The sequence below is a fragment of the Pseudoliparis swirei genome, chromosome 18 (assembly GCF_029220125.1).
Source record: "Pseudoliparis swirei isolate HS2019 ecotype Mariana Trench chromosome 18, NWPU_hadal_v1, whole genome shotgun sequence".
NCBI lineage: Eukaryota > Metazoa > Chordata > Actinopteri > Perciformes > Liparidae > Pseudoliparis > Pseudoliparis swirei.
Genome location: NC_079405.1, coordinates 16,792,627 through 16,815,082, shown reverse-complemented (window position 1 = coordinate 16,815,082; position 22,456 = coordinate 16,792,627). Strand labels below are relative to the sequence as shown.

The window sequence follows — 22,456 nt, the reverse complement described above, 5'->3', positions numbered from 1 at the left end:
AGAGGAAGTCCATGTTGATCTTATCGTTCAAAATACTGAGTAGCATATACAAATAAATATGGACTAAGAATTCAAGGAAAAAACATTTTATTGTTGGATTGATAATTTCATGAGGCACCAGTGTTGGTAGACCTACATATTTTGCTTTCAAATAGTCTGCTTTCTGAATGTTCAAGAATAAATGTGTAGTTGCATTTCATCTTAATATTAACTAAAGACACAGTGTAATTATTTATCCAAAAATAATTTGTCATCCCTTCATTTAGCTTCTTCACTGGCTGTCTCCCCACACTGAAATCGGACAAAGTCCAGCACTCGAGCTTGTTGACCTCTGAGGAACTGTGCAACAGTCCTGCTGGGGTCTCCCAAGAAGGTCTGAGGCAGCAGGCGTGTCTCACTTTCACCACCAGGCAGGTCATCCATGTTGCCCAGGGCCACAGGGGCCTCTCCCACGATATGCTGTCCCAGTTTACGTCCTAGAACTTCTAATTCTCCCTTCTCGCCCCCATGAAAAACGACCAGGGAGGCGTACCGACCCATGGCCACCTCAGTCTGGTTACGCACACCCCCGTGTACATATGAGCCAATGTGCCACTCAGCCGGCACATTCACCGTCACGGCCCGCCTCACTGACATGTTCTCACCGAGGCGACCTGAGAGCAAAGAGGGGAAAGCATGAAAAGAAGATTTGTACGATTTTTTTTTATTTCAGCGTAACTTTATTTTATAGATGATTTAATGTTAAGGTCTGAATGGACCCTCCTTTCTAGAGTATAAAGTATTTACAATTCTTGCGAGGTCAAATTTTTTTAGAAGGTTTGTCCTTTTTTTCTGCGGTTAACGAATTATACATTTCATGACGTTGTGTTTGATTTACTTTCACTGTTAGAACATCCAGTCGTGTGCTGCAGGAATGAGTTTTAAAACGTGGAAATGAGTTTGCATTTTTGCACTTACGGTTCCATCGTCTCAAAGTAAATGTTTATTTTTGTTTCTATGATATGAAACATGTCAGTAAATACCAATTATGAATAATAAAGCTTATACTTGGTCTTAAAAAAGGTGATAAGTGGCTATCAGTGGCTACAAAACATCATCACGCCTTTATCTTAGTGGTGATGGCGTGAAGTCATGCGCCCGAGGTGTAGTTCATTTAAAGCCCAACTTGAGCTTTTACTTTTGTCACTGACGTCGCGCCGTTGGGGAATCAAACTGTCTGCTGCTACTCTAGAAGCGCTGGAAGCGGCAGTCATTCAGATGTAGTCGGTGAAATTCACCGAGCTGTGTGAGCCTACGGGTGATGTTTTGTATAAATATATATAAATGTATATAAATATATATACAGGACTGTCTCAGAAAATTAGAATATTGTGATAAAGTTCTTTATTTTCTGTAATGCAATTAAAAAAACAAAAATGTCATGCATTCTGGATTCATTACAAATCAACTGAAATATTGCAAGCCTTTTATTCTTTTAATATTGCTGATTATGGCTTACAGCTTAAGAAAACTCTAAAATCCTATCTCATAAAATTTTAATATTTCCTCAGACCAAGTTAAAAAAAGATTTATAACAGCTGAGTGTTTGTCAAGGCTCAGGAAACCCTTGCAGGTGTTTCGAGTTAATTAGACAATTCAAGTGATTTGTTTAATACCCTACTAGTATACTTTTTCATGATATTCTAATATTTAGAGATAGGATATTTGAGTTTTCTTAAGCTGTAAGCCATAATCAGCAATAAATCAGAATAAAAGGCTTGCAATATTTCAGTTGATTTGTAATGAATCCAGAATGCATGACATTTGTTTTTTTAATTGCATTACAGAAAATAAAGAACTTCATCACAATATTCTAATTTTCTGAGACAGTCCTGTATATATGACATTAATGTTATGAACCCAAACACGAGGGCGTTAGATGTTCCGACGTTTGTGGGATGTCCACAACAAGTATAAAGCAGAAATAGTGGTTATTTCTTCCATGGTGGAGGGCGTGAAACATTTCTAAATTTAAGTTTAAATATGTCTTTTTTTCAAATAAAAGAAAATCATAAACTGCTGGTGTTGGTGTTTTAAACTAAAACAGTGTTTTAATGTATTTTATATGGTGTCATGAAGCATTTTCTTACTGACCAATTGTGAGAGCCACCCGATCAGAAAGTGAAGCTCCTCCATCCACACAGAGTTTGTTTAACTCATCACTTGCCAGGACACTCTAGAAACACATGTAGTATGTAAGCACAATCAAAGCAGAGCAAAGGACATGAGTTGACAGTGTTGTATTCAGTGGTATGCAGTCATATTATCTGACATTGAAGATGCAAATCACTAATGAAAGAAACAAAATCATTTCTGATAATGTAGTTTTATAATCACTGCATGCACATAATATGAAAACATAATGAGTGCTGTAGCTTCATTAACAAAGATTAGTAGTTAACTCTGCAATTATATGAATGATCAATAGGTCTTTTTCACAGTACTAACGTAACACTGGCTCGCTGTGTTCTCAGCATGACAGTGTGAACCAGCAAGAACAATAAACCCTCAAACCGAAGCAGCTAAATGGAATTCAGCCATCATTACTGCCACGTCATTATTTACACCTGCACTTTTATATATCTTTTATTAATAAGGCCGATTATATGGCGATTTTATGTTGATATGAAGCCAGATCAGTATATCCATCCTCTTTAAGCATATATGTACATGTTATTTCTAGCACTGAGTGCCACAGTGAAGAGAGAAGTTCTCCCCAGTACAGGCTGAAGCCCAATGGCATTCACCCAGTGGTGGGCCGTCAGGGCCAGCAAGGCCTTCTCTGCTGGCCTAAACATCATCAGAATATTTAAAAAAAATTTAAAATAAATATTCCCACAAATATATATTTAATTATTCCCCAGAGTAAGAGTTATACTCTTCATTTCATAGCTTTCCTTTTGGTTGCACTGCTTCCAGCCCCAGGTTGAGATTTGGAGGGCTGGTCTTTATGTTAGATCTTTTATCCAATCATATTCAGCCATCGTGTGTTGCTAGGGGGCTAAAATCTGCCCTCAGGCCTTCAGAATCAACATTGCGGGCGCTGGTAGCTTAAAGTGAATGGGAATGAACATTTTGTGTCAACCAATCAGCTTTAGAGTTGGCTCCTGTAGGCCTGCTAGAAGGCCCCGGAACCGGCACAGGAGCCAGCTAGCAGGCGTAGTGCTGCACGTCTTTTGATTGGATTACCAATATTGAGAGGCGGGGCCTATGGGCAGGTATATGCAGAACCTCAGAACTAGGAAACTGAATTTGATAAACGAATTAATTCGCGTACTACGAAGCTTTTCAACCCACAATGGCGGAAGGAGGAGAAGATATCGATTTGGTCGAGGATATAATTATAACGCCATTCTCAAGACGAACTTTAAGACCGAAGCCGACGCTACAAAGCCCGTCACAGGCGGGACAGGGGTTCGTTCGCCACTTTCAAAGTTTCAACTACGAGCGCTACCAATGACTCAGGCTCCGAGAAGCTCTGCACACCGGACTGCTGGGAATGCCTATTATTTGCAAGTGATCGATTTGGTGTTGGAAGCCACACTGGCTTTGCAAACTTGAGTTGTCTAACCAAGGCAGCAACGAGACACCAGAGTACGGCTCGGCACTTGCAAGCATCGGTGCTTTTGAAAACTTCTGGGGACACCCGAGCGGATCTACAGATCAACGAACAAGCGCGCAGGGCAACCGATCTGCACAATGAAAAGGTGAAGAAAAATAGGGAAATATTGAAAAGACTCATTGTGTCATGTGTTTGGGTAAACAGGAACTTTCATCATCACGGTGAAACTGCTCTGGGTGACTGCGCTGTTTAGTGAACACAATGTAAAAAAAAGTTGGACTTAAAGCTCAAAGTTTGTGTTACCAGAAATGGATAGAAGAAGAATATTAATATAACTGTTGCACTCGAGTATGTTCTTGCCTATTAGTTGAACTGGACTGTATTGCACACTTCCCCTGCAATTCTCTGAATAAAAATGTCAATTTCAAGGTGACGCAACGCCTGGTTATACTGCATCTCTGTCTAACTGTATAGTGTCTAGAGCCATGCCATCATAATGATAGTAATAAGAGGTGGATTAATTCGGGTGGGACTGTGTAGGACCTCACTGAATCAGAATCAGAATCAGAATCAGAAACAGGTTTATTGCCAAAGAATGAATGTTTTCACAAACAAACGAGGCCCACGGCACGCCACTGCATTTACCTTAACATATCCTGTCTTGCTTTGGGTTTTATTCAGGTGGTGAGCCAAGGTGACAAAGGCCACATCCTTAACCAGCTGTTGGAACTTCTCATTACGGGCCACGAAGTCTGTTTCACAGTTTACCTGCATACAGCAGAGAAGAAGAAAGACAACATATATAGCTGAAAGGCTGAATACCACATCCAACACTTAAAAAAGCAATAAAGGACTTATTGTGCTTGTAATTAACCCCTGTATCACAGCTCTTACCTCCACCATAACTGCAGCTTGATCTTGAATGAACAGACCAATGAGTCCCTCTTTGGCTTTGCGACCCACCAGCTTGCTTGCTTTGCTCCAGCCCTCAATCTGGGCCTGCTCATGGAGCCAGGTTTCTGCCTGAACGATTAGAAATGACATCATCGACACAGCTATTCGTTTCACAAGTCAACATACACACATTACACACACAATACATATATAATGCTTTAGCACACTTGTATTCTGAGTGCAGGCAGATTGAGAGTAGGGGGTTAAGTTACCTGTGTGACGTCATTATCAAACCTCTCCAGTGCTTTCTTGCAGTTAATGAAAGTGTAGCCAGTGTTTTTCCGCAGTTTGATCAGGAGGGCTTTCTCAGCCGCCAGGAGCTGACAGCCTGTGTGTAACGACTGTACATGATGAGAAATAGTGATCTGAGGACGACAGATGGGAGAATGTGAACACTTAGGTGACCTGGGGCCAACTCTGTCTTTAGTGGACAGCGTGCACAACTTTGTATCCACAAATGCCATGTTTAGATAACAGATTTTCCAGAGACATCCAGCCACGATGATTTCTAAAACATAAAATAAATAGGTAACTCACTGGAACTGAACCAGTAACGTTGAGCTCATGAATCAGAAAATAAGGAAGCTAACCAACACGACAGCTTATAACAGCTCGAGCTTCAGGTACAATGATTTTTAAAATAACCAAGTGTAAAGCTTTATGCGCTCACCTTTGCAAAGTCTCTTGTAATTGTTCGGAATAAAAAGGTTAACGACATCATTGAACTATTTGCAAAGAACTGACTTATCAAAGCTCAGAATGTCATTGAAGTGCACGTTGGGTAAGGAAGCCGAGGAGGGACAAAAGTACTCTGAGAAGAGCCGCTGATAACTGCGCAGCGCCCTCTACCGTCTGGGAGAAGCTTACAGTTGTGTTTAACATCCTGCTCGATCCTGACCCCACAATAATGTGGTAGGCTATCGGCGTTTCTCAATTCAAAGTCCACGAGTACAGACTTGTGTTCTTTTGGAGTCTGGACTTGGGAGTCTGGTCTTGGGAGTCCAAACTCCGGAGGACGGGAGGACGGGACGACGGGAGGACGGTCTTTCTGCGATTGGAACAGCAGCTGACTTGATGACGTCACCACATCAGCTGTTCTTGCTCCTGGGTTTACTCTAATTATTCAATGTAAATTATTTTTTACAGTAAAATTACATTCCGTGACTCAACAACAGTAGTATTTATAAAAAGTCAACTGTCAGTAGTTTATTTTCTCCTCCGTTACTGTTTCCGGTTGCTGGTGAAATGCATTCTGGGATATATGCTGGGACCACCCTGAGCTCCATCAGAAGGTGTTCAAAGTCTAAACCAGGAACACCTCCATCTGTTTTAACCAACCAGTGTTGCTGTCGTGAGCCCAGAGGGTGGGACCACCCTGAGCTCCAACAATGAGACGGACAAAGTTTAAACCGAGTTACGTCTCCATCTATATTATCCAATCACGCTTGCTCTAAAAGATTATAAAGAGTCATGTTCTCCTTGAGAATTTGAGTCTGTTATCGAACGATGCTTTTAGCTGACTTCATCCAGGCCCGTGCTGCACGTTAAATATTTTGTGTCTTTGGACTTTTGTTCTACCACACTTGATTAAATCCACTTTGTTTTGAATTTTACTTTGCTGTCCTGGTCATCTTTTCCCAACCTTCGACAGCTACATGTTGTTATTCTCAGAAGTGTAATGTAACTAATTAGACTACATTAATAAAATACTGTACTTTTTTCAGTTTAATTTTGAGGCGCTTACGTATTTCCATTTTGTAGTATTTTATAAGTACCTTCATCGATCTCCCTGTTTATTCTGATATATCATGGTTGGTTGCACTGGAAGCTGAACTGTTCTTGTATTACTGTTAGATGCTTTTGTTATACAAGTGTTAAGTGCTTTGCAAGTGTATGTTTGACAGCACCTGCCTCAGAATATAATAAGCCTAACATTTCACTATATGCAGTGGTTCTCAAACCTTTTTTCAGTGATGTACCCGGCTGTGAAATTTATTTCCAGCAAAGTATCCCCGAACCTGCATGCGCAAATTATTTTTGGTTAAAAAAAAGAAGAAAGAAGTAAAACATAGCGCTGTGTCATCAGTGTCTGATTTATTCAACTATAGAAAACTGAAGATTGCACTGTTGCATTACAATGAAATGGGATTATTCGTCGATGTGTAACCATCTCATCAGATACTAATTTTATTCGGAGATATTCATTTTAGACTAGTGTAGATTTTAATTATACTGTTTTAAAAATGTTAATTAGATTGTGTGTTGTTAAAATTTAAGAACAACTTCTAACAATTTGTTGATTGACAGAATGAATCCGCAACTGTTTTGCTCATCCATTCATATTTTCAGTATTTTTTCGAACGGAACTCCCAAACCTTTTGCTTCTACAACATGAGGATTTTAAAACTGAATATTTTGGGATTTTGGACTGTTGGGTCAGACAAACAAGCAATATGTCTAAGAAAATTAGCATTTCCCCCCATTTCTTCTCACATTTTCAAAGACAAAGCAATTAGTTACCTCTATGTGCAGCAGCAGTGTGTGTGTGTGTGTGTGTGTGTGTGTGTGTGTGTGTGTGTGTGTGTGTGTGTGTATGTGCGTGTGTGTCTGTGTGTTTGTGGATTCAAAAATCCTTAAGATTTTTTTATTTAATCAATAAAACATAAATGTAAGTTATATTTATTAAATAACTATTTTTAAAGGATTTTTTAATGAATACTAATTTACGTGAGCTAAAAAAACTCACGTAGCCCCTGGAGTGCATGCCTTCACGTACCTCCAGGGGGGTGTGTACCGTACCCCCATTTGAGAACCACTGCTCTACAGTATGCATTGCTTTAAGGGCCTGTATGCATTGCTGATGGTTGGTATTCGCCGTGTGAGCAAGTGATCTCAACAGTGTCACTGAAGCAGGTGAGCTATTCCGCGCTTGCAGAGATCCTGTGAAATGCAGCACCTGGTCACTCTGGTAGGACGGATGCTCATGTGGAAACTTATTTTTACCTGTTTTGGATCAGTTACATTTTTATTTACACAAAAAAACCTTGATATATTGATACATTGAAAGTGCCACCTCTGTGCCAAGCAGGTGTGTAGTTTCACAGAGCTGAGATACAGATGACACACTGTTGATTTACACTCCTGTTCTACAACATATCAATCACAAATTATTTACAAATGTTCATTGTCATTAAAAACAGTATAATTATTTTAGAGTTAAAATATCTGATAACCAATTGTATCCACTAAACACGGTCCCGGAGAAGTGATTGACCTCCTGACTTATGGGCTGGTTTAGTGTAAGCGTAGCGCTTGGCTTGGTCACGTAACACTTCCTTTATAAGGAGGATCATGATAACAGTCAGTTCAAATTGTTTTCAGGTTGCAGCTGAGCCAAAATGAAGGTCTTTGCTGTACTGGCACTTTGGACAACCCTGCTCCACCAGGGATACAGCAGTAAGATATATTTTTCTCCTCTATTAACACATAACCTATTCTTTTTGGTTTATGTATAACCATGTAATACAGTTACATGTCGGTCTGTCACTAAGAAACCAATCTGTCCTGTTGATTCTCAGACACTCTGGACTCATGTCAGGGTCGGTGTGGTTATGGAACAGACAATAGTTTGTCCTGTCAGTGTAACTCGTCCTGTGAACGCTTCAAAGACTGTTGTTCTGACTACAATCAAATATGTAAAGGTACATGACAAAGTTTTATTTTATAACTAATCCATAACACAACGCAGACTTCCGACGGAAAATATCAAATCTCTGTTTCTTTACTTTCTAGCTGGAGCCACATCTTGTAAAGGCAGATGTGACGAGAAATACAACAATCAGAACAAGTGCCACTGCAACTCCAAGTGTGCCCAGCACAACAACTGCTGCAGCGACTTCGCAGACCTTTGTGACAGTAAGAACAACCACGTGTTGCCGATAGCGGTTCCCGCCAAACGTGTCAGATAGTATTTTACAACAAATAGCAAGTTTCTAGCTGATTGTGTTTCCTGAGCAGCTCCTTCACGTATGACACCTGGTCATTTCCCCAGGGTGGACACTGAATACAAGAAGTTAAACATTCAGCCCAATACTGCAGGTTCTCAATTAGACATCTGAGTTGTCAGCAGTTCCACCAAAAAGAGAGCATCCTTTTATACGTCTCAAAGTTTTATTTGAAGAACTGCTTGATATTTTAAAATATATAATATTTAACTAAAAGCAACGATTTGAGAAAGGTAAAAAAAAAACCTGCAAATGTGGTGTCAGAACTTTCTTTTTCTCCTTTTAATAATCTCAGGACTCCTCAGATTTAACTCTTGACCCTTTGTCACTCCTAGGTTGGGAACCACTGGACTACTACCTCACTGTATGTAAATAAGTTAAATTAGCCCCGCTTCTACCAACCACAAAAGCAAAATACTACCTATGGATTGATGCATCAGTATTAATCATGCGATTTATTATAATCTATATAAAAAAATCAATCACTCCTCATTTTACTTTTGAAACTTCCAGTGCATTAAGTTGATAATACTTATTTGATTACAGTTTTAAATGAACACGTTTTACTCGTATTGGATTATTTTAAATTTGTGGTTTTGGTACTTTCACCTAAATATAGGATCTGAACCTCTCAAATCTGCTTTCAGTGTTTGACCAGCAGGTGTCGCTGGTGGACTATAAAACACTTCACTTAACTTAACATGCTCCCTTCTTCCACAGTAATAATACTCAGTGGTGGAGGAAGTGCTGAGATCCTTGACTGAGATAAAAGTAGCAATACTGTAATATAAATATACTCCATTACAAGTCTCACTTTTTTTAACTAACCAGGTAGAAATACACAAGTGCTACCACCCCTAACATGATACAGTAACTATCTGTGTGTGTTTGTGATGTTCTGCAGGTGAGGGCGGTGGAGGTGGAGGTGGTCTGATCACTGATGCTGAGATCAAGGCTCTCTCTGAGATGCTCTATGCTTTGGATTCAAACAAGGCCTCAGCCTCAGAGTTGATCATTGACTCTCAGGCTCTGGTGGGCGGCTCTCAGACGAGCTCCCAGGACGATCTGTCCTCTAGACCGTGAGAAGACGATCTTATTAACGCAGCACTGTCTTCTGCTTGAACTTGATGTCAAATATTGACCCTCTTTTTGGTGTTGTTTTGTGTTTGTTCTTCCAGCCTGTTCCGATACCTGAATGAGGAGGCTCTGTTCTCCAGACCCACCTACGCTGCTCTACTTGCTGTGCTGGACAACTACGACAGGATGACTGGACAGACAGAGGACTTCAGTCCTCAGCAGCTGGCTGAGCAGGAAGCCTTCGTCAGGGAGACCATGTCCAACACTGAGCTGGGCAGGAAGCTGTTTGCTTTCCTCTACACCAAGGGTAATAGGTCCACATGTAAAGTACACATCCAGACACTGGTGGAGCCACACATGTCTGTTGATGCTAGTGGTCTCCTGCTCAATCTCCTCATTGCGGAAAGTTCTGCGCAACATTTTGGAACTAGAGTTCCTATAATGCTTTGACAGATAACCCCACAAAAATGTTGCCACGAGGACAGTGAGTTAGCTGTGGTCTACAATTTGATCTCATTTGAATTTTTCTTAAAGTAGCTATCAATTTAAATGTAATCATTGGCATGACTGCATACAATACAACAATACCACTGCCAATGTCAACATTACCAGTTCCAGAAAGGGGGCAAAGTAAAGCAAGATGGCGTTTGTCCCCAAAATCACTAAATCAGAAAAAACACACCCAGGTGGTAACTCGTGGTCAGAAACATTGGTGCAGTATTGGAGGTAACTTCTAAATGGCCATATTAGTTGCTTGACATGCTGGACTGCAGAGCCCTGAAGCTCCCCCGCTGCTGCACATAGAGTCCTAGTTTATTCCAACTTTTTCAATCTTGACTCCAAATTCAACACAGAATTCCCTTGGGTCCCCAGCAATGCACCTGCCAAGTGTCAAGTAGAACTGACAGTGAATCCTTGTTATTTTGTATTTTAAGGCATCTATGTGTCAGAGGAAGAGTTCATTCAAGATCTGAAGATGATGTGGTTTGGTCTGTACTCACGCAACAACAACAAGATGGACTCCAGCGGCTTTGAACACATCTTTGCAGGTTTGGACAGAGCAGATTTCTTCCAAACACCACAGATGTTTTGCACATTTTTTTTGATTGATTATTCAAAAAATAATGTCCTTCATAGGAGAGATCAAGGGAGGAAAGGTGTCTGGTTTCCACAACTGGATCCAGTTTTATCTTCTCGAAAAAAGAGGAAATCTGAACTACTACAGCCACAGCTTCAATGGGCCCGTAAGCTTTACAATGTAGAGCTCAATGTGCTGATTTAAACTGACGCGAGCGGCACTCCCTTCACTTTCCAAATGTCTTTCTTTCACCTGCTCTCAGTGGACTTCCTACCCTGATGTCATGGGGATGCAGTTTATGTGGGAGGGCTACTTCAAGCAGGTCGGTTCTGCAGTCATTGGCTGCAGCCCTGAATTTGACTTTGCCTTATACAGTCTTTGTTACATCACTCGCCCGGGAAAACAGTGAGTATACCTCTTGTCTTGTCTCTTGGGATGTTTTCCAGAATGTGATTTTCCACATCACATTTGTTCTTGTCCATCCAGGTGTCGTGTGAGCCTGGGGGGAAAGGAGCTCATCTTCCAAACTTACACCTGGGATAATTCTTCCTATGGTGGTGGAAAGAAGTATATCGGCTCTGCCTTTCCGGCAACACCTCAGAACTAAAGCTGCCATCTAATAAAACATAAGCAACACAAAGAAGGATGTTTGTGTTTAAATTCACGCATGATGTAAACATTGAAAAGTAATACCCACATAAGAATCACTTTTCTCAGTGAGAGGTTTACATGAATTTAATTGAACTTTTCTGTTTAAAAGTAAAAACATATGTGGTGACATAAATGGACCGCGACAGCTTATACTATACTAAAAAGTTTTTTTTTAAGTAGGAATAAAATGGAATATATATATTCCATTCCATATATGCTGTGCTGCACGGTGGTGTAGTGGCTAGCACTTTCGCCTCACAGCAAGAGGGCCGTGGGTTCAAATCCCGGTCGGGGCGGTCCTCCTGTGTGGAGTTTGCATGTTCTCCCCGTGGCAGCGTGGGTTCCCTCTGGGTTCTCTGGCTTCCTCCCACAGTCCAAAGACATGCTGCAGGTTAATTGATGTCTAAATTGCCCATAGGTGTGAATGTGAGAGTGAATCGTTGTATGTCTCTATGTGTGCCCTGAGATGGACTGGCGGCCTGTCCAGGGTGTCCCCTGCCTTTGCCCGATGTCAGCTGGGATCGGCTCCAGCGCCCCCGCGACCCTAATGAGGATAAGCGGAATTGATAATGGATGGATGGATGGATATATATATATATATATATTAAGAAAGTGGCGCACTTGTTTTCTTTATACAAGTTTTTTTTAAGTAGGAATAAAATGGAATATATACATATATATATATTTATACAAGTTGTTTTTAAAGTAGGAATACAACGGAATATATATATATAAATATATATATATATATATAAATATATATGTATACAGGACTGTCTCAGAAAATTAGAATATTGTGATAAAGTTCTTTATTTTCTGTAATGCAATTAAAAAAACAAAAATGTCATGCATTCTGGATTCATTACAAATCAACTGAAATATTGCAAGCCTTTTATTCTTTTAATATTGCTGATTATGGCTTACAGCTTAAGAAAACTCAAATATCCTATCTCTAAATATTAGAATATCATGAAAAAGTATACTAGTAGGGTATTAAACAAATCACTTGAATCGTCTAATTAACTCGAAACACCTGGAAACACATTTTCAAATGTTTGATTTTGTTTTGCTGTTATAAATCTTTTTTTTACTTGGTCTGAGGAAATATTCAAATTTTATGAGATAGGATTTTAGAGTTTTCTTAAGCTGTAAGCCATAATCAGCAATATTAAAAGAATAAAAGGCTTGCAATATTTCAGTTGATTTGTAATGAATCCAGAATGCATGACATTTTTGTTTTTTTAATTGCATTACAGAAAATAAAGAACTTTATCACAATATTCTAATTTTCTGAGACAGTCCTGTATATATCCATACAAGTTTTTTTTAAAGTAGGAATACAATTAAATAAAATGGGATATATATATCTTTGCATATGGATTCTTTTCATAAGTGGCACACTCGTTTTCTTTATACAAGTGGATACTTATAAAAAACAGTAACCAGACAGTCGATTAATCTGCAGTGTAACCTCTCGTGAACAGTCTTCCAGACCAAGAGAATGTGGTGTTCTCCCAGGGGCACGATCAAACTGTGCCTAATGGGGCAAGAAATGGGCGTTTACACACCCTGAGCTAGCACAATACTGACACCAACCCTTCGGTAGTGAGAGCATGTGTGCATCTGACACAATTGCTTATTGTCTTATATAACAGCTAAACAAAAAAAAACTAAACAAAATGCAGTCTTTAGCAGTATGAACTATGGAAAAAAAAAGACATTCACAGATCTTGTTCTGCTTGACCTGCTTCAAACAGTAGGCACCAGCTAAACCTGTTCTTATCAGCTGTCCATAAAGCTGTGTGTATAACTCCCCAGTGTGGGGTTAAGTGTGTGTGTGTGTGTGTGTGTGTGTGTGTGTGTGTGTGTGTGTGTGTGTGTGTGTGTGTGTGTGTGTGTGTGTCTGTCCGTCCAGCTGGGATGGGGGTTGATTTTACTCTTTCACTCATCTAGGGTGACTAACAGGATAAATTCTGGTCTGCCGACAGAACAGGGGGACACACTTGCAGCCCTGTTTGAAGAACGTATTACAGGAGATGGATCTGCCACTGATCCTATTGTCCAGCAGTCTTTGTGCATTCATGCAAAACAAGAGCACAAGACCAGTCAGTTCACAGGAAAAATGTGGCATTCAGCGATTTATCTGATTTGGGCCTCCCATGCAGTCAAAGTGTTGTAGTAACAATAAAGTTAGCTCAGGGAAGAATTTCTCTCGCTATTTTGTCAGAGCACATTACATTTTCTGAGCTGGTGACTTGAAATTAGAAGAGTAAATCTTCTCTCTTTTCACACTGCCTTCTTTTTAAAGCCCCAGTGGAATCAAATTAAACCACAGTGGGGCAAATAAAAGAAAAAAGAGATTCAATTGTTTCTTTTGTCACTCACACAACTTCATAATCAAATTATAGCTGGCCACCCGCCAGCGTGTCCTCGCTTCTCCCCCAAATGGGCTTCTCCCGGCAGATCTCGTGAGCCACCTGACTTTTGTTTTGTAATTATATTATCCCGCTCTCCCTTGAGCGTGTTGTGGCTAATGGCTGCGCAGGCTAGCCCAGCTGCACATGCAGAAACAAAGCTGCTTATGGGGCCAGACAATGGACCCGTGGAAAAGGGACGCCTGAAGGCGGTCAGCCAATGAGCATGCACAACAGGGGGCCAACAGTGGGTTTAGGGAAGGGTTAAGGGGGTTTAGGGGTTCAGGCAGAGGGGGGTAACTATTTTACCCAGTAGTGGGGTCCATCAATGAGATGGTTCGGAGGAGGACGCATGGTCAACATCACCCCTGTCTCCCCAGGGTCGGTGCTGGGCTGGAGGGAGGTTCAAGTTTTGGCTTAAATGCCGGCCATTTCTAAAGTTGATGGGGGACCATGAAATACAGAGCAACATTCATTCTCGAGAGTGTCTTGTGTGCTTTCCAAACAATTTCATGACCGTATTATCATTTGAAGTGGATACACACATGCAGTGAGCGATACAATCTTGATCCATTGCACTCACCTCATCACAGTATCACTGCAATCACAATATATCCAGGGCTGCTAATATTGTAAGAAGAAGAACATTATTTTGATTACTTTGGTATGCAATCCACCCACATCCCTAAATATGAACTACGCAAACACCCACTTGACATACACTCACTCCTCGTGCTGTGGCGTTGGCATCTCTCAGAGGACTTCCAGTATGACAGATGGACAAAGTCCACTTTCCCCCACTGTCACAAACAGATACACTGGGGATTCATGGGAAGGTCATGTTTGTGTGTGTACTGGAGTGAAGTTTTATCCGTCCTTCATATTAATGATTATAATAAACTCAATTCCCATCTCACGAACATACCTTGTTAAGGTGAGGCAGTGTCCTCTGAGCAATGTGAACATGCTGAGTGAGCTGACAGCCAGTGGAGGATGGATGAGCATCTGAGCCACAGACTGTTAAAATAAGAGATATGTTGAAGAGAAGGCCATCTGCAGTAGAGCTTCATCGTGTGAGGTCAGCACTGAGGGATCTGGGGACACGATGGCATACATACACTATTACACTTGAGCACCACTTGTGGAAGATAAAGACAGGGTGATATAGAGTAAGTGGGACAGACTGAAAAGAAAAATGATGAAGTGAAAGAGATGTTTGTCATGACAGATGCATTCAGCAAGTTAGGTTGCATACCCCGAAGACAAAATAAAATACAAATTCCAATTTCTTTTAGAATCCCAGTGTTATGAGTGTGTGCAATGAGGACACAAGGCCTCAGCTATCATATTCCCCTGCTACTCACACTCCTGGGATGCCAGAGGCCCGGCTCTGCTATTCCCATTTCAGGCAGCAGGTGTGGAATAGGAAAGGCAAAGACCCACAGGGAGGAGCAGTGGGGAAGGTGGTCGGCCTGGGAATGAAGCGAGAATGAGAAGCACACTGGCCATGCAGATTACCTCGTAACCTAACTCAAGCCTCTCTGTTTGAGCATAAGGTGCTCTGTTCCTAAATCATGCAAATGCCTCCCTGTTCCCCAAACAGCGATGTCAGGGTCAACAGGATATTCTGTTATTGCTCACATCGTCATCACAGGACCTTAGCGTGGTTCTGACAGACCAAGACCAAAATACTAATGCACTATTTAATGTATCCTTACACTTGAATTAGTGTGTGTATATACCAAATCTACAACCTAATGTTGATCATTTTAGGCAAATATAATGGGTCACAGTTGAGTTGTCTACTGACGCAAGCCTTTTGGTTGTGGCTTTACAAGTATACTAAGAAGGACGTGCATTATTCTCCGAAGGAGTATAAATCAGTCCTGGTAAGACACAGTTATCTTTAGTTCCACACACAGCATGCCCCTTTTGAGTTACTTTATAAGTGTATGTATCAATATCATATAGCGATAAACCAACCTCACAGTTCTGCTTTTGTTAAACTGCTCTAAAACATGAGAATGTTTTGCACATTATTAAATCCTTGACTGGTTGTTTAGGCACGTGAATGTTGCAAGAGCCAACCCTCCACAAACGTTTTCTTTCTTGGTCAGTGCAAAGCCTCAGATATAATTGATCAAATCAACTTTTGATATTGTTAACTTATAGGATACTAAAAGAAAAGCAATACATACATCATTACCTCCATGATCCATCTGCCTGATGAATCATGGAGGTCTGGATCGTGGAATATGCCTACTACCAACTAGTCATACACTCTGTCATATTCATTGGTTGTGTTGTTACTGTGTTTTAATTTATGTATAATGATTCCTTCTGTACGCATTACATCTATTACACCTGTCCATCTTGGAAAGGGATCCTCCTCTGTTGCTCTCCTGAAGGTTTCTCCCCTTTTTTCCCCGTGAAGGGTTGTTTGGGAGTTTTTACTGATTCAATGTGAGGTTCTGGGACAGGGATGTCTATATGTACAGATTGTAAAGCACTCTGAGACACAATTGTAATTTGTGAAAATGGGCTATAACTGAATTGAATTACATCCAGCAGCTTTGCTGATGATACAGATTTTTCCCTGTTGAAAACTACCAGTGTTGGAATGTAACCAAGTACACTGATACAAGTACTGCACTTCAGAAAGGGGGAACACATCAAAGTGTATTTCCAAGTCTGAGAGGTTATCATATGAATAAAGTTGTATTAACGCCCTTTGTGGCTGGAGCTGTCATGTCCGATAAATGAACTTAAGTGATATCACTTCAGCGTCAGTTGTGGCAGAAGACTGCATGATTGAAACATAAAACTACCTGGGGTGTGGAGTTAGCCTCTCCTCATATCTGCTTGAGGCTAAAGTCTCCGCTATATCACACTCATGAACTCGAGTTATATTGTGGGAAATGTATGGCTCCAGCCCTTAAAAAGGGAGAAACATGTGTCGAATAAAAAAGCTGATATTACTGCTTCTGCCACATTAATTAAAATAACTTTAAATTGATGTATAAATCATTTGACATTATTGTAGGACTGTAATGCTAATCAATGGAGTACTCGTTTTAGTTGAGCATTTACATGTTTTGCCATGTTGTACTTATACCAGATATACTGTACTTTTTACTTCACTATACTTTTTAGCTGTTGTCTAAAAAAACACAGTATTCTAAAAAGGTCTTTTGACCAAAAAGTATTCTTCCACGGCATCACCATTTGTAGTTATAGTTAGTGCCTTTATTCCTATATAGTTATTTTTCTGATCCAGATTTTACATAAAGATCAGTATACATTGCTTTTACATTTTGTGCAATCCTATCAATAATAATAATCCATAATAATACAACAGTATCAAAGTGAGAATGTGCATACAATTTGCTTTTACTTTTGATATGCTTACTTACTTATTGTATATTTTTCTGATGGTGTTTTTTGCTTAAGTCATGGATTGTAAGGCAGAACCTCAACGCTACTTATAGTGGAATGTATTTCATAATTCGTGTAAAGTACGTGAGAGCTTGAAGTCCGGCTACAACATTCAATATCGTTTTGCTGATTTAGGGCATGGACCTACAGCAGAGAGAAGAAGCTGTTAAGTCCCAGAGACACTATATGCACCATGTGACCAAACGTACCCCGTCTGGTCAGAGCTGCCTCTTGGGTGAGATGAACTTGTTCAACAGCCTGTTTCTGCAGTGCAGAAGAGGGGATGGAGCAAACACCTGCTCACGCGCAACTTCAAGCTGTCACAGACAGTTAGGCTCAGCCGACTGAGCGCGTCTCTGCTCCGTTCAATGCAAACGTGTTGCGGATTTGGCGGCCGCCCTCGCAAAGCAACAAAGGCCTGGGCCTCTCCAGTTTGTCTGGAGAGTTTCAGTGAGCTTATGCACATCTCCCTGACCATACTCACACACATACACACACACACACACACACACACACACACACACACACACACACACACACCCCGCAGGCGCGCGCGTGAGGCGAGCTTCAGGGACTTGAGCCACGGGCCGGCCACGCGCGAGCTCAAGCGCGTCAACATAAATTGGATGGGGGAGAAGGGAGGAGCTTTGACGTGGAGTTTAAAACCCAGAGCCCCCGCAGAGTGACCCACACTGATAACCTGTGGGACAGCTCTGCACCGGGAGACACCAGAGACAGACACCTCTCTTCACCGTTTGACAGTAGCTACAGAGACACCAATCTGTAAAAGTAACATATCATCGGCCAACTTCCTGAGGAGGTCCCGGGACACAACAACACGGTGAGAGATTAAAAAAATATATGCATGGAATTTAGTATCCTGGATGAGTTTAAAGGACTCGTTTGTGTGTGTATTTTCAATCGCATCTACTATATATATTATCAGTTATTTACAAAAAGTATATTTAGCAAATAGCAGTTCATGCACGCACTTTAAAGGCGAGGCATTATTATTTCTGCATTTGGAAATGTCTGATTTCGATTCAACCTGAGTCGTCTGTCACTGATCTGGGAACATCGATGTTTCATTTAATCCCATGGTCGTCGCTTCATCCACGGAGAAAATCCTGCGATGCCCCAGATTGAAGTCCTGTAAGTGACTTTATCTCGCTTGGGGCATTATCAGTTCACAAGTTGACCAGCTGAGAGAGGGTGGAGACACTGAATAAAAACACATAACGTAATTATAAAATGCAAAGAGGCATCCCAAAGGTACAGTACAGTTGTCTCTTCCCTGCGCATTCTTGTGTGGATCGATCACCACAACCTGTGTCTGAGGAGCGCGCGACAAGAGGAACTGTCCGGTGCTGAAACATTTGAGGACTGCTGAGAGTCACGGTTTACAAAATACGTATGAGTAATGCTAGTAAAGTTATCATTAGTGGATGAAATGTTATACTCACCGGCTCCGGGTTGAATCCTTTACAGATATGTAGCCGGGACTTAAGAAATACCAAAGTCCCCCGATGCTGATGCAAACACATTTGATTGACACCAAAAAGAAGAAATGACAAGTTCCTATTATTTTTATTTTTATTCATTTTTATTCCTCAAACTGTTTATTATATTTTCTGTAATTTGAATTCACTTAAACAAAGGACAGTGTGAGGTGGAGAAATACAAAATCCTTTATTTTGTATCACATTTAAACTCTTCTTTAAATACTGAAATGTGTATGTTTAAATTGTTTGTAAATATCCTGTTTGTTGCAACAACAACAACACAATCTAATTCCCAGAAAAAAAGATAATGAGGACTTGACCTCAGTATTCTCACAGTTGCAGCGCTAGTCCTGATCCATTGCTTTGTCATACTTCTTTATCACAAACCACGGAAGAGAAACTATTCAGTCAACTGATGTATGAACAGCATCCTAAATACTAACAATCATTTAGCCTGGTGTTAACCTGACATTGTGTTATATATTTCCACATAATTGATAGTATTATTACATACATATGTCATAGATAGCATCAAGATTTTGCTGTTTTTTTAGTCTAAAACTATATGGATTAAAACAGTCTAAAACAGAAGTGGATAAAGTAATACATCCTTGAAGTGAAAGTATGATTGCAATATTTTAATATTACATCGTTACTTTTGACCATTGTCATTCTTCTGCCGTGGTTGTAAAAGTGTTGATTAAAAAGCACATGTGTTTGACAAAAATGTTGTGTTGTTTCTAGAGTACCATGATGATTAAACCATATGTGAGACAAGGCGAGGGGGAGGAGGCCGTCAGCCCTCTGCAGTGGATGGACGGAGACATGAGCTCACCTGATGGGGATGCGTCAGTCTCATCACACTGCTACAGAGCAGGTGGAGTGAATCAACAGGACAGTGAGCTGGGGAGTGAGGATGCACAGGAGGATGAGGAGGATGAGGAGGAGGGACCCGAGGATGAAAACGAGTCCAAGCGACGCGGGCCCAAGAAAAAGCGGATAACAAAGGCCCGGCAGGAGCGATTCCGTGCAAGACGTGTGAAGGCTAATGCAAGAGAGCGTTCGCGTATGCACGGTCTAAATGATGCACTGGAGAACTTGCGCACCATTATGCCATGTCACTCCAAAACACAGAAACTGTCTAAGATCGAGACGTTACGACTGGCCCGCAACTACATCTGCGCTCTGTCTGAGGCTATGGAGGGGGGCCTCTCCACAGAGAGCCGGGCCTTCATGGAGACGCTGTGTAAGGGCCTCTCACAGCCCACCAGCAACCTGGTGGCTGGCTGCTTGCAGCTGGGACCAGCGTCTGGTGCTGTGGCGAGGCCTGAGGACAGACACAGAGCCCGGGCCGTACCTGCTCCCCTCGATGGCGTGGTGGGCTACTCCTCTCCAGGACTGCCAAGTCCGCCTTATGGCACTTTTGACTCTGCTCACCTGCTTCACCTGAGGGCCATAAAAGGAGGAGTGAATGAGAATCACTCGCCAAATGAGTATAATGCCGGAGGAGTGGGGACCCCTCCGTACGACGGCCCCCCTACACCACCTCTGAGCATCAGCAGTAACCTGATGCCCAAACAGGAGCCTTCACCCCACTACCCACCTTCTCACCACTACTCCCCCTCCCCTGTGGACCAGAGCCTGTATCAGACTCAAACCGGCTATAACGGACACTTGGAGGGTCCATATAACTCCTACCATCCACAGCACATGCCCCCCCGACAGATAACCTCCGCCTACAGAGACTAAGACGGATCAGGACAGTCGACTGTTTCAATTCAATTCAATTCAGTTTATTTGTATAGCCCAATTTCACAAATTACAAATTTGTCTCGGAGTGCTTTACAATCTGTACACATAGACATCCCTGCCCCAAAACCTCACATCGGACCAGGAAAAACTCCCAAATAACCCTTCAGGGGAAAAAGGAAGAAACCTGGAGGAGAGCAACAGAGGAGGATCCCTCTCCTAGGATGGACAGATGCAATAGATGTAATGTGTACAGAAGGACAGATTTAGAGTTAAAATACATTCAATGAATATGACAGAGTGTATGAATAGTTCATAGTAGGCATATTCCACGATGGAGACCTCCACGATCCATCAGGCAGATGGCGGTGGGGAGGAGGAGTGGCGGAGTCTCAACAGGACAGTGGCGTAGTCATGAGCAGGAATTCCACGACCCAGACGATCCATCAGGCAGATAGATTTATGCCGCCTCATAGGGTCCGATGACCCCATGAGACGTAAAGTCAAAAGGACTTACGGAGTGGAAGCAGAGGTAGTAACGTGTGATTGAGAGATGAAAAATCATCCTTAAGGAGAGAAAAAGAGGAGATAGGTACTCAGTGCATCCTAAACGTCCCCGGCAGCTATAAGCCTATAGCAGCATATCAAGGGGCTGGACCAGGGCAAACCTGATTCAGCCCTAACTATAAGCTCTGTCAAAGAGGAAGGTCTTAAGTCTACTCTTAAACGAGGTGACTGTGTCTGCCTCCCGGACTGAAATTGGAAGTTGGTCCCATAAAAGAGGAGCTTGATAACCAAAGGCTCTGGCTCCCATTCTACTTTTTAAGACTCTAGGAACTACAAGTAGTCCCGCATTTAGTGAGCGAGCTCTCTAGTGGGCAATATGGTACGACAAGCTCCTTAAGATATGATGGAGCATCACCAATCAAGGCTTTGTAGGTTAAGAGAAGAATTTTAAAAGTGATTCTTGATTTTACTGGGAGCCAGTGCAGAGCAGCTAGTGCAGGAGTGATGTGATCTCTTTTCTTAGTTTTAGTGAGAACACGAGCTGCAGCATTCTGGATCAACTGGAGAGACCTAAGAGATTTATTAGAGCAGCCTGCTAATAAGGAGTTGCAGTAATCCAGTCTCGCACAAACGAACGCGTGAACCAATTTTTCTGCATCTTTTGAGACAAGATGTGCCTGATTTTGAAATATTACGTAGATGAAAGAATGCAGTCCTTGAGATTTGCTTTACGTGGGAGTTAAAGGACAAGTCCCGATCAAAGATAACGCCAAGATTCTTTACAGTGGTGTTGGATGCCAGGGCAATGCCGTCTACAGAATCCACATCACCAGATAATTGATCTCTGAGGTGCTCAGGGCCGATTAAAATTACTTCGGTTTTGTCTGAGTTTAACATCAAGAAGTTGCAGGTCATCCATGTTTTATGTCTTTAAGACATGCTTGAATTTTACAGAGTTGGTTGCTCTCCTCTGGTTTTATCGATAAATATAGTTGAGTGTCATCTGCATAACAATGAAAGTTTATGGAGTGTTTCCTGATAATATTGCCCAAAGGAAGCATGTATAAGGTAAATAAAATTGGTCCAAGCACAGAACCTTGTGGAACTCCGTGATTAACGTTGGTGGTTATCGGCGCCATCGTTTACAAATACAAACTGAGATCGATCTGATAAATAGGATTTAAACCAAATTAGTGCCGTGCCTGAAATGCCAATCGACTGCTCCAGTCTCTGTAACAGGATGTCATGGTCAATGGTGTCGAATGCAGCACTAAGGTCTAACAAGACCAGGACAGAGAGGAGTCCTTTATCTGCTGCCATTAAGAGGTCATTTGTAATTTTCACCAGTGCCGCCTCGGTGCTGTGGTGTTTTCTAAATCCTGATTGAAATTTCAAATAAACTATTATGATGTAGAAAGTCGCACAACTGATTTGCGACCACTTTCTCAAGGATCTTGGAGAGGAAGGGAGGTTAGAGATCGGCC

General features: G+C 41.5%; 3 protein-coding genes across 4 annotated transcripts; 2 read left to right on the top strand and 1 right to left on the bottom strand.

Moving 5' to 3' along the window:
* Nucleotides 1-70: 70 nt before the first annotated feature.
* On the bottom strand, nucleotides 71-5,770 carry tsfm (Ts translation elongation factor, mitochondrial). Of its 2 annotated transcripts, none has more exons than XM_056438492.1 (6): nucleotides 5,423-5,770; nucleotides 4,768-4,920; nucleotides 4,496-4,624; nucleotides 4,247-4,369; nucleotides 2,134-2,215; nucleotides 71-653 (listed from the first exon to the last, which is right to left on the bottom strand). In XM_056438492.1, exons 1-6 carry the CDS (start codon nucleotides 5,435-5,437, stop codon nucleotides 259-261), a joined length of 897 nt encoding a protein of 298 aa, XP_056294467.1. In that variant the 5' UTR covers nucleotides 5,438-5,770; the 3' UTR covers nucleotides 71-258. The 2 variants fall into 2 exon arrangements, with proteins under 2 accessions (XP_056294467.1, XP_056294466.1); XM_056438491.1 differs by lacking the exon at nucleotides 5,423-5,770 and adding an exon at nucleotides 5,226-5,395.
* A 1,833-nt stretch (nucleotides 5,771-7,603) lies between these two features.
* endou (endonuclease, polyU-specific) lies at nucleotides 7,604-11,369 on the top strand. The gene is made up of 9 exons (XM_056437684.1): nucleotides 7,604-8,011; nucleotides 8,134-8,256; nucleotides 8,348-8,470; nucleotides 9,464-9,638; nucleotides 9,738-9,943; nucleotides 10,572-10,685; nucleotides 10,774-10,880; nucleotides 10,977-11,119; nucleotides 11,201-11,369. The coding sequence occupies exons 1-9, from the start codon at nucleotides 7,954-7,956 to the stop codon at nucleotides 11,319-11,321; spliced, it is 1,170 nt and encodes a 389-aa protein (XP_056293659.1). The 5' UTR covers nucleotides 7,604-7,953; the 3' UTR covers nucleotides 11,322-11,369.
* Nucleotides 11,370-17,935: 6,566 nt separating this feature from the next.
* LOC130208520 (neurogenic differentiation factor 4-like) lies at nucleotides 17,936-20,962 on the top strand. The gene is made up of 2 exons (XM_056437700.1): nucleotides 17,936-18,055; nucleotides 19,461-20,962. The coding sequence occupies exon 2, from the start codon at nucleotides 19,467-19,469 to the stop codon at nucleotides 20,463-20,465; it is 999 nt and encodes a 332-aa protein (XP_056293675.1). The 5' UTR covers nucleotides 17,936-18,055; nucleotides 19,461-19,466; the 3' UTR covers nucleotides 20,466-20,962.
* The last annotated feature ends 1,494 nt before the right edge of the window (nucleotides 20,963-22,456 follow it).

Bases quoted from the DNA above. Each gene is read 5' to 3' on its own strand.
- endou (XM_056437684.1), top strand. From the start codon at position 7,954: ATGAAGGTCTTTGCTGTACTGGCACTTTGGACAACCCTGCTCCACCAG. The intron at 8,471-9,463 runs GTAAGAACAACC...GATGTTCTGCAG, and splicing joins CTTCGCAGACCTTTGTGACA to GTGAGGGCGGTGGAGGTGGA. The intron at 9,639-9,737 runs GTGAGAAGACGA...TTGTTCTTCCAG, and splicing joins GACGATCTGTCCTCTAGACC to CCTGTTCCGATACCTGAATG.
- tsfm (XM_056438491.1), bottom strand. From the start codon at position 5,276: ATGATGTCGTTAACCTTTTTATTCCGAACAATTACAAGAGACTTTGCA. The intron at 4,625-4,767 runs GTAACTTAACCC...CTAATCGTTCAG, and splicing joins TTGATAATGACGTCACACAG to GCAGAAACCTGGCTCCATGA. The intron at 2,216-4,246 runs GTAAATGCAGTG...ATGTGTTTCTAG, and splicing joins GCAAGACAGGATATGTTAAG to AGTGTCCTGGCAAGTGATGA.
- LOC130208520 (XM_056437700.1), top strand. From the start codon at position 19,467: ATGATGATTAAACCATATGTGAGACAAGGCGAGGGGGAGGAGGCCGTC.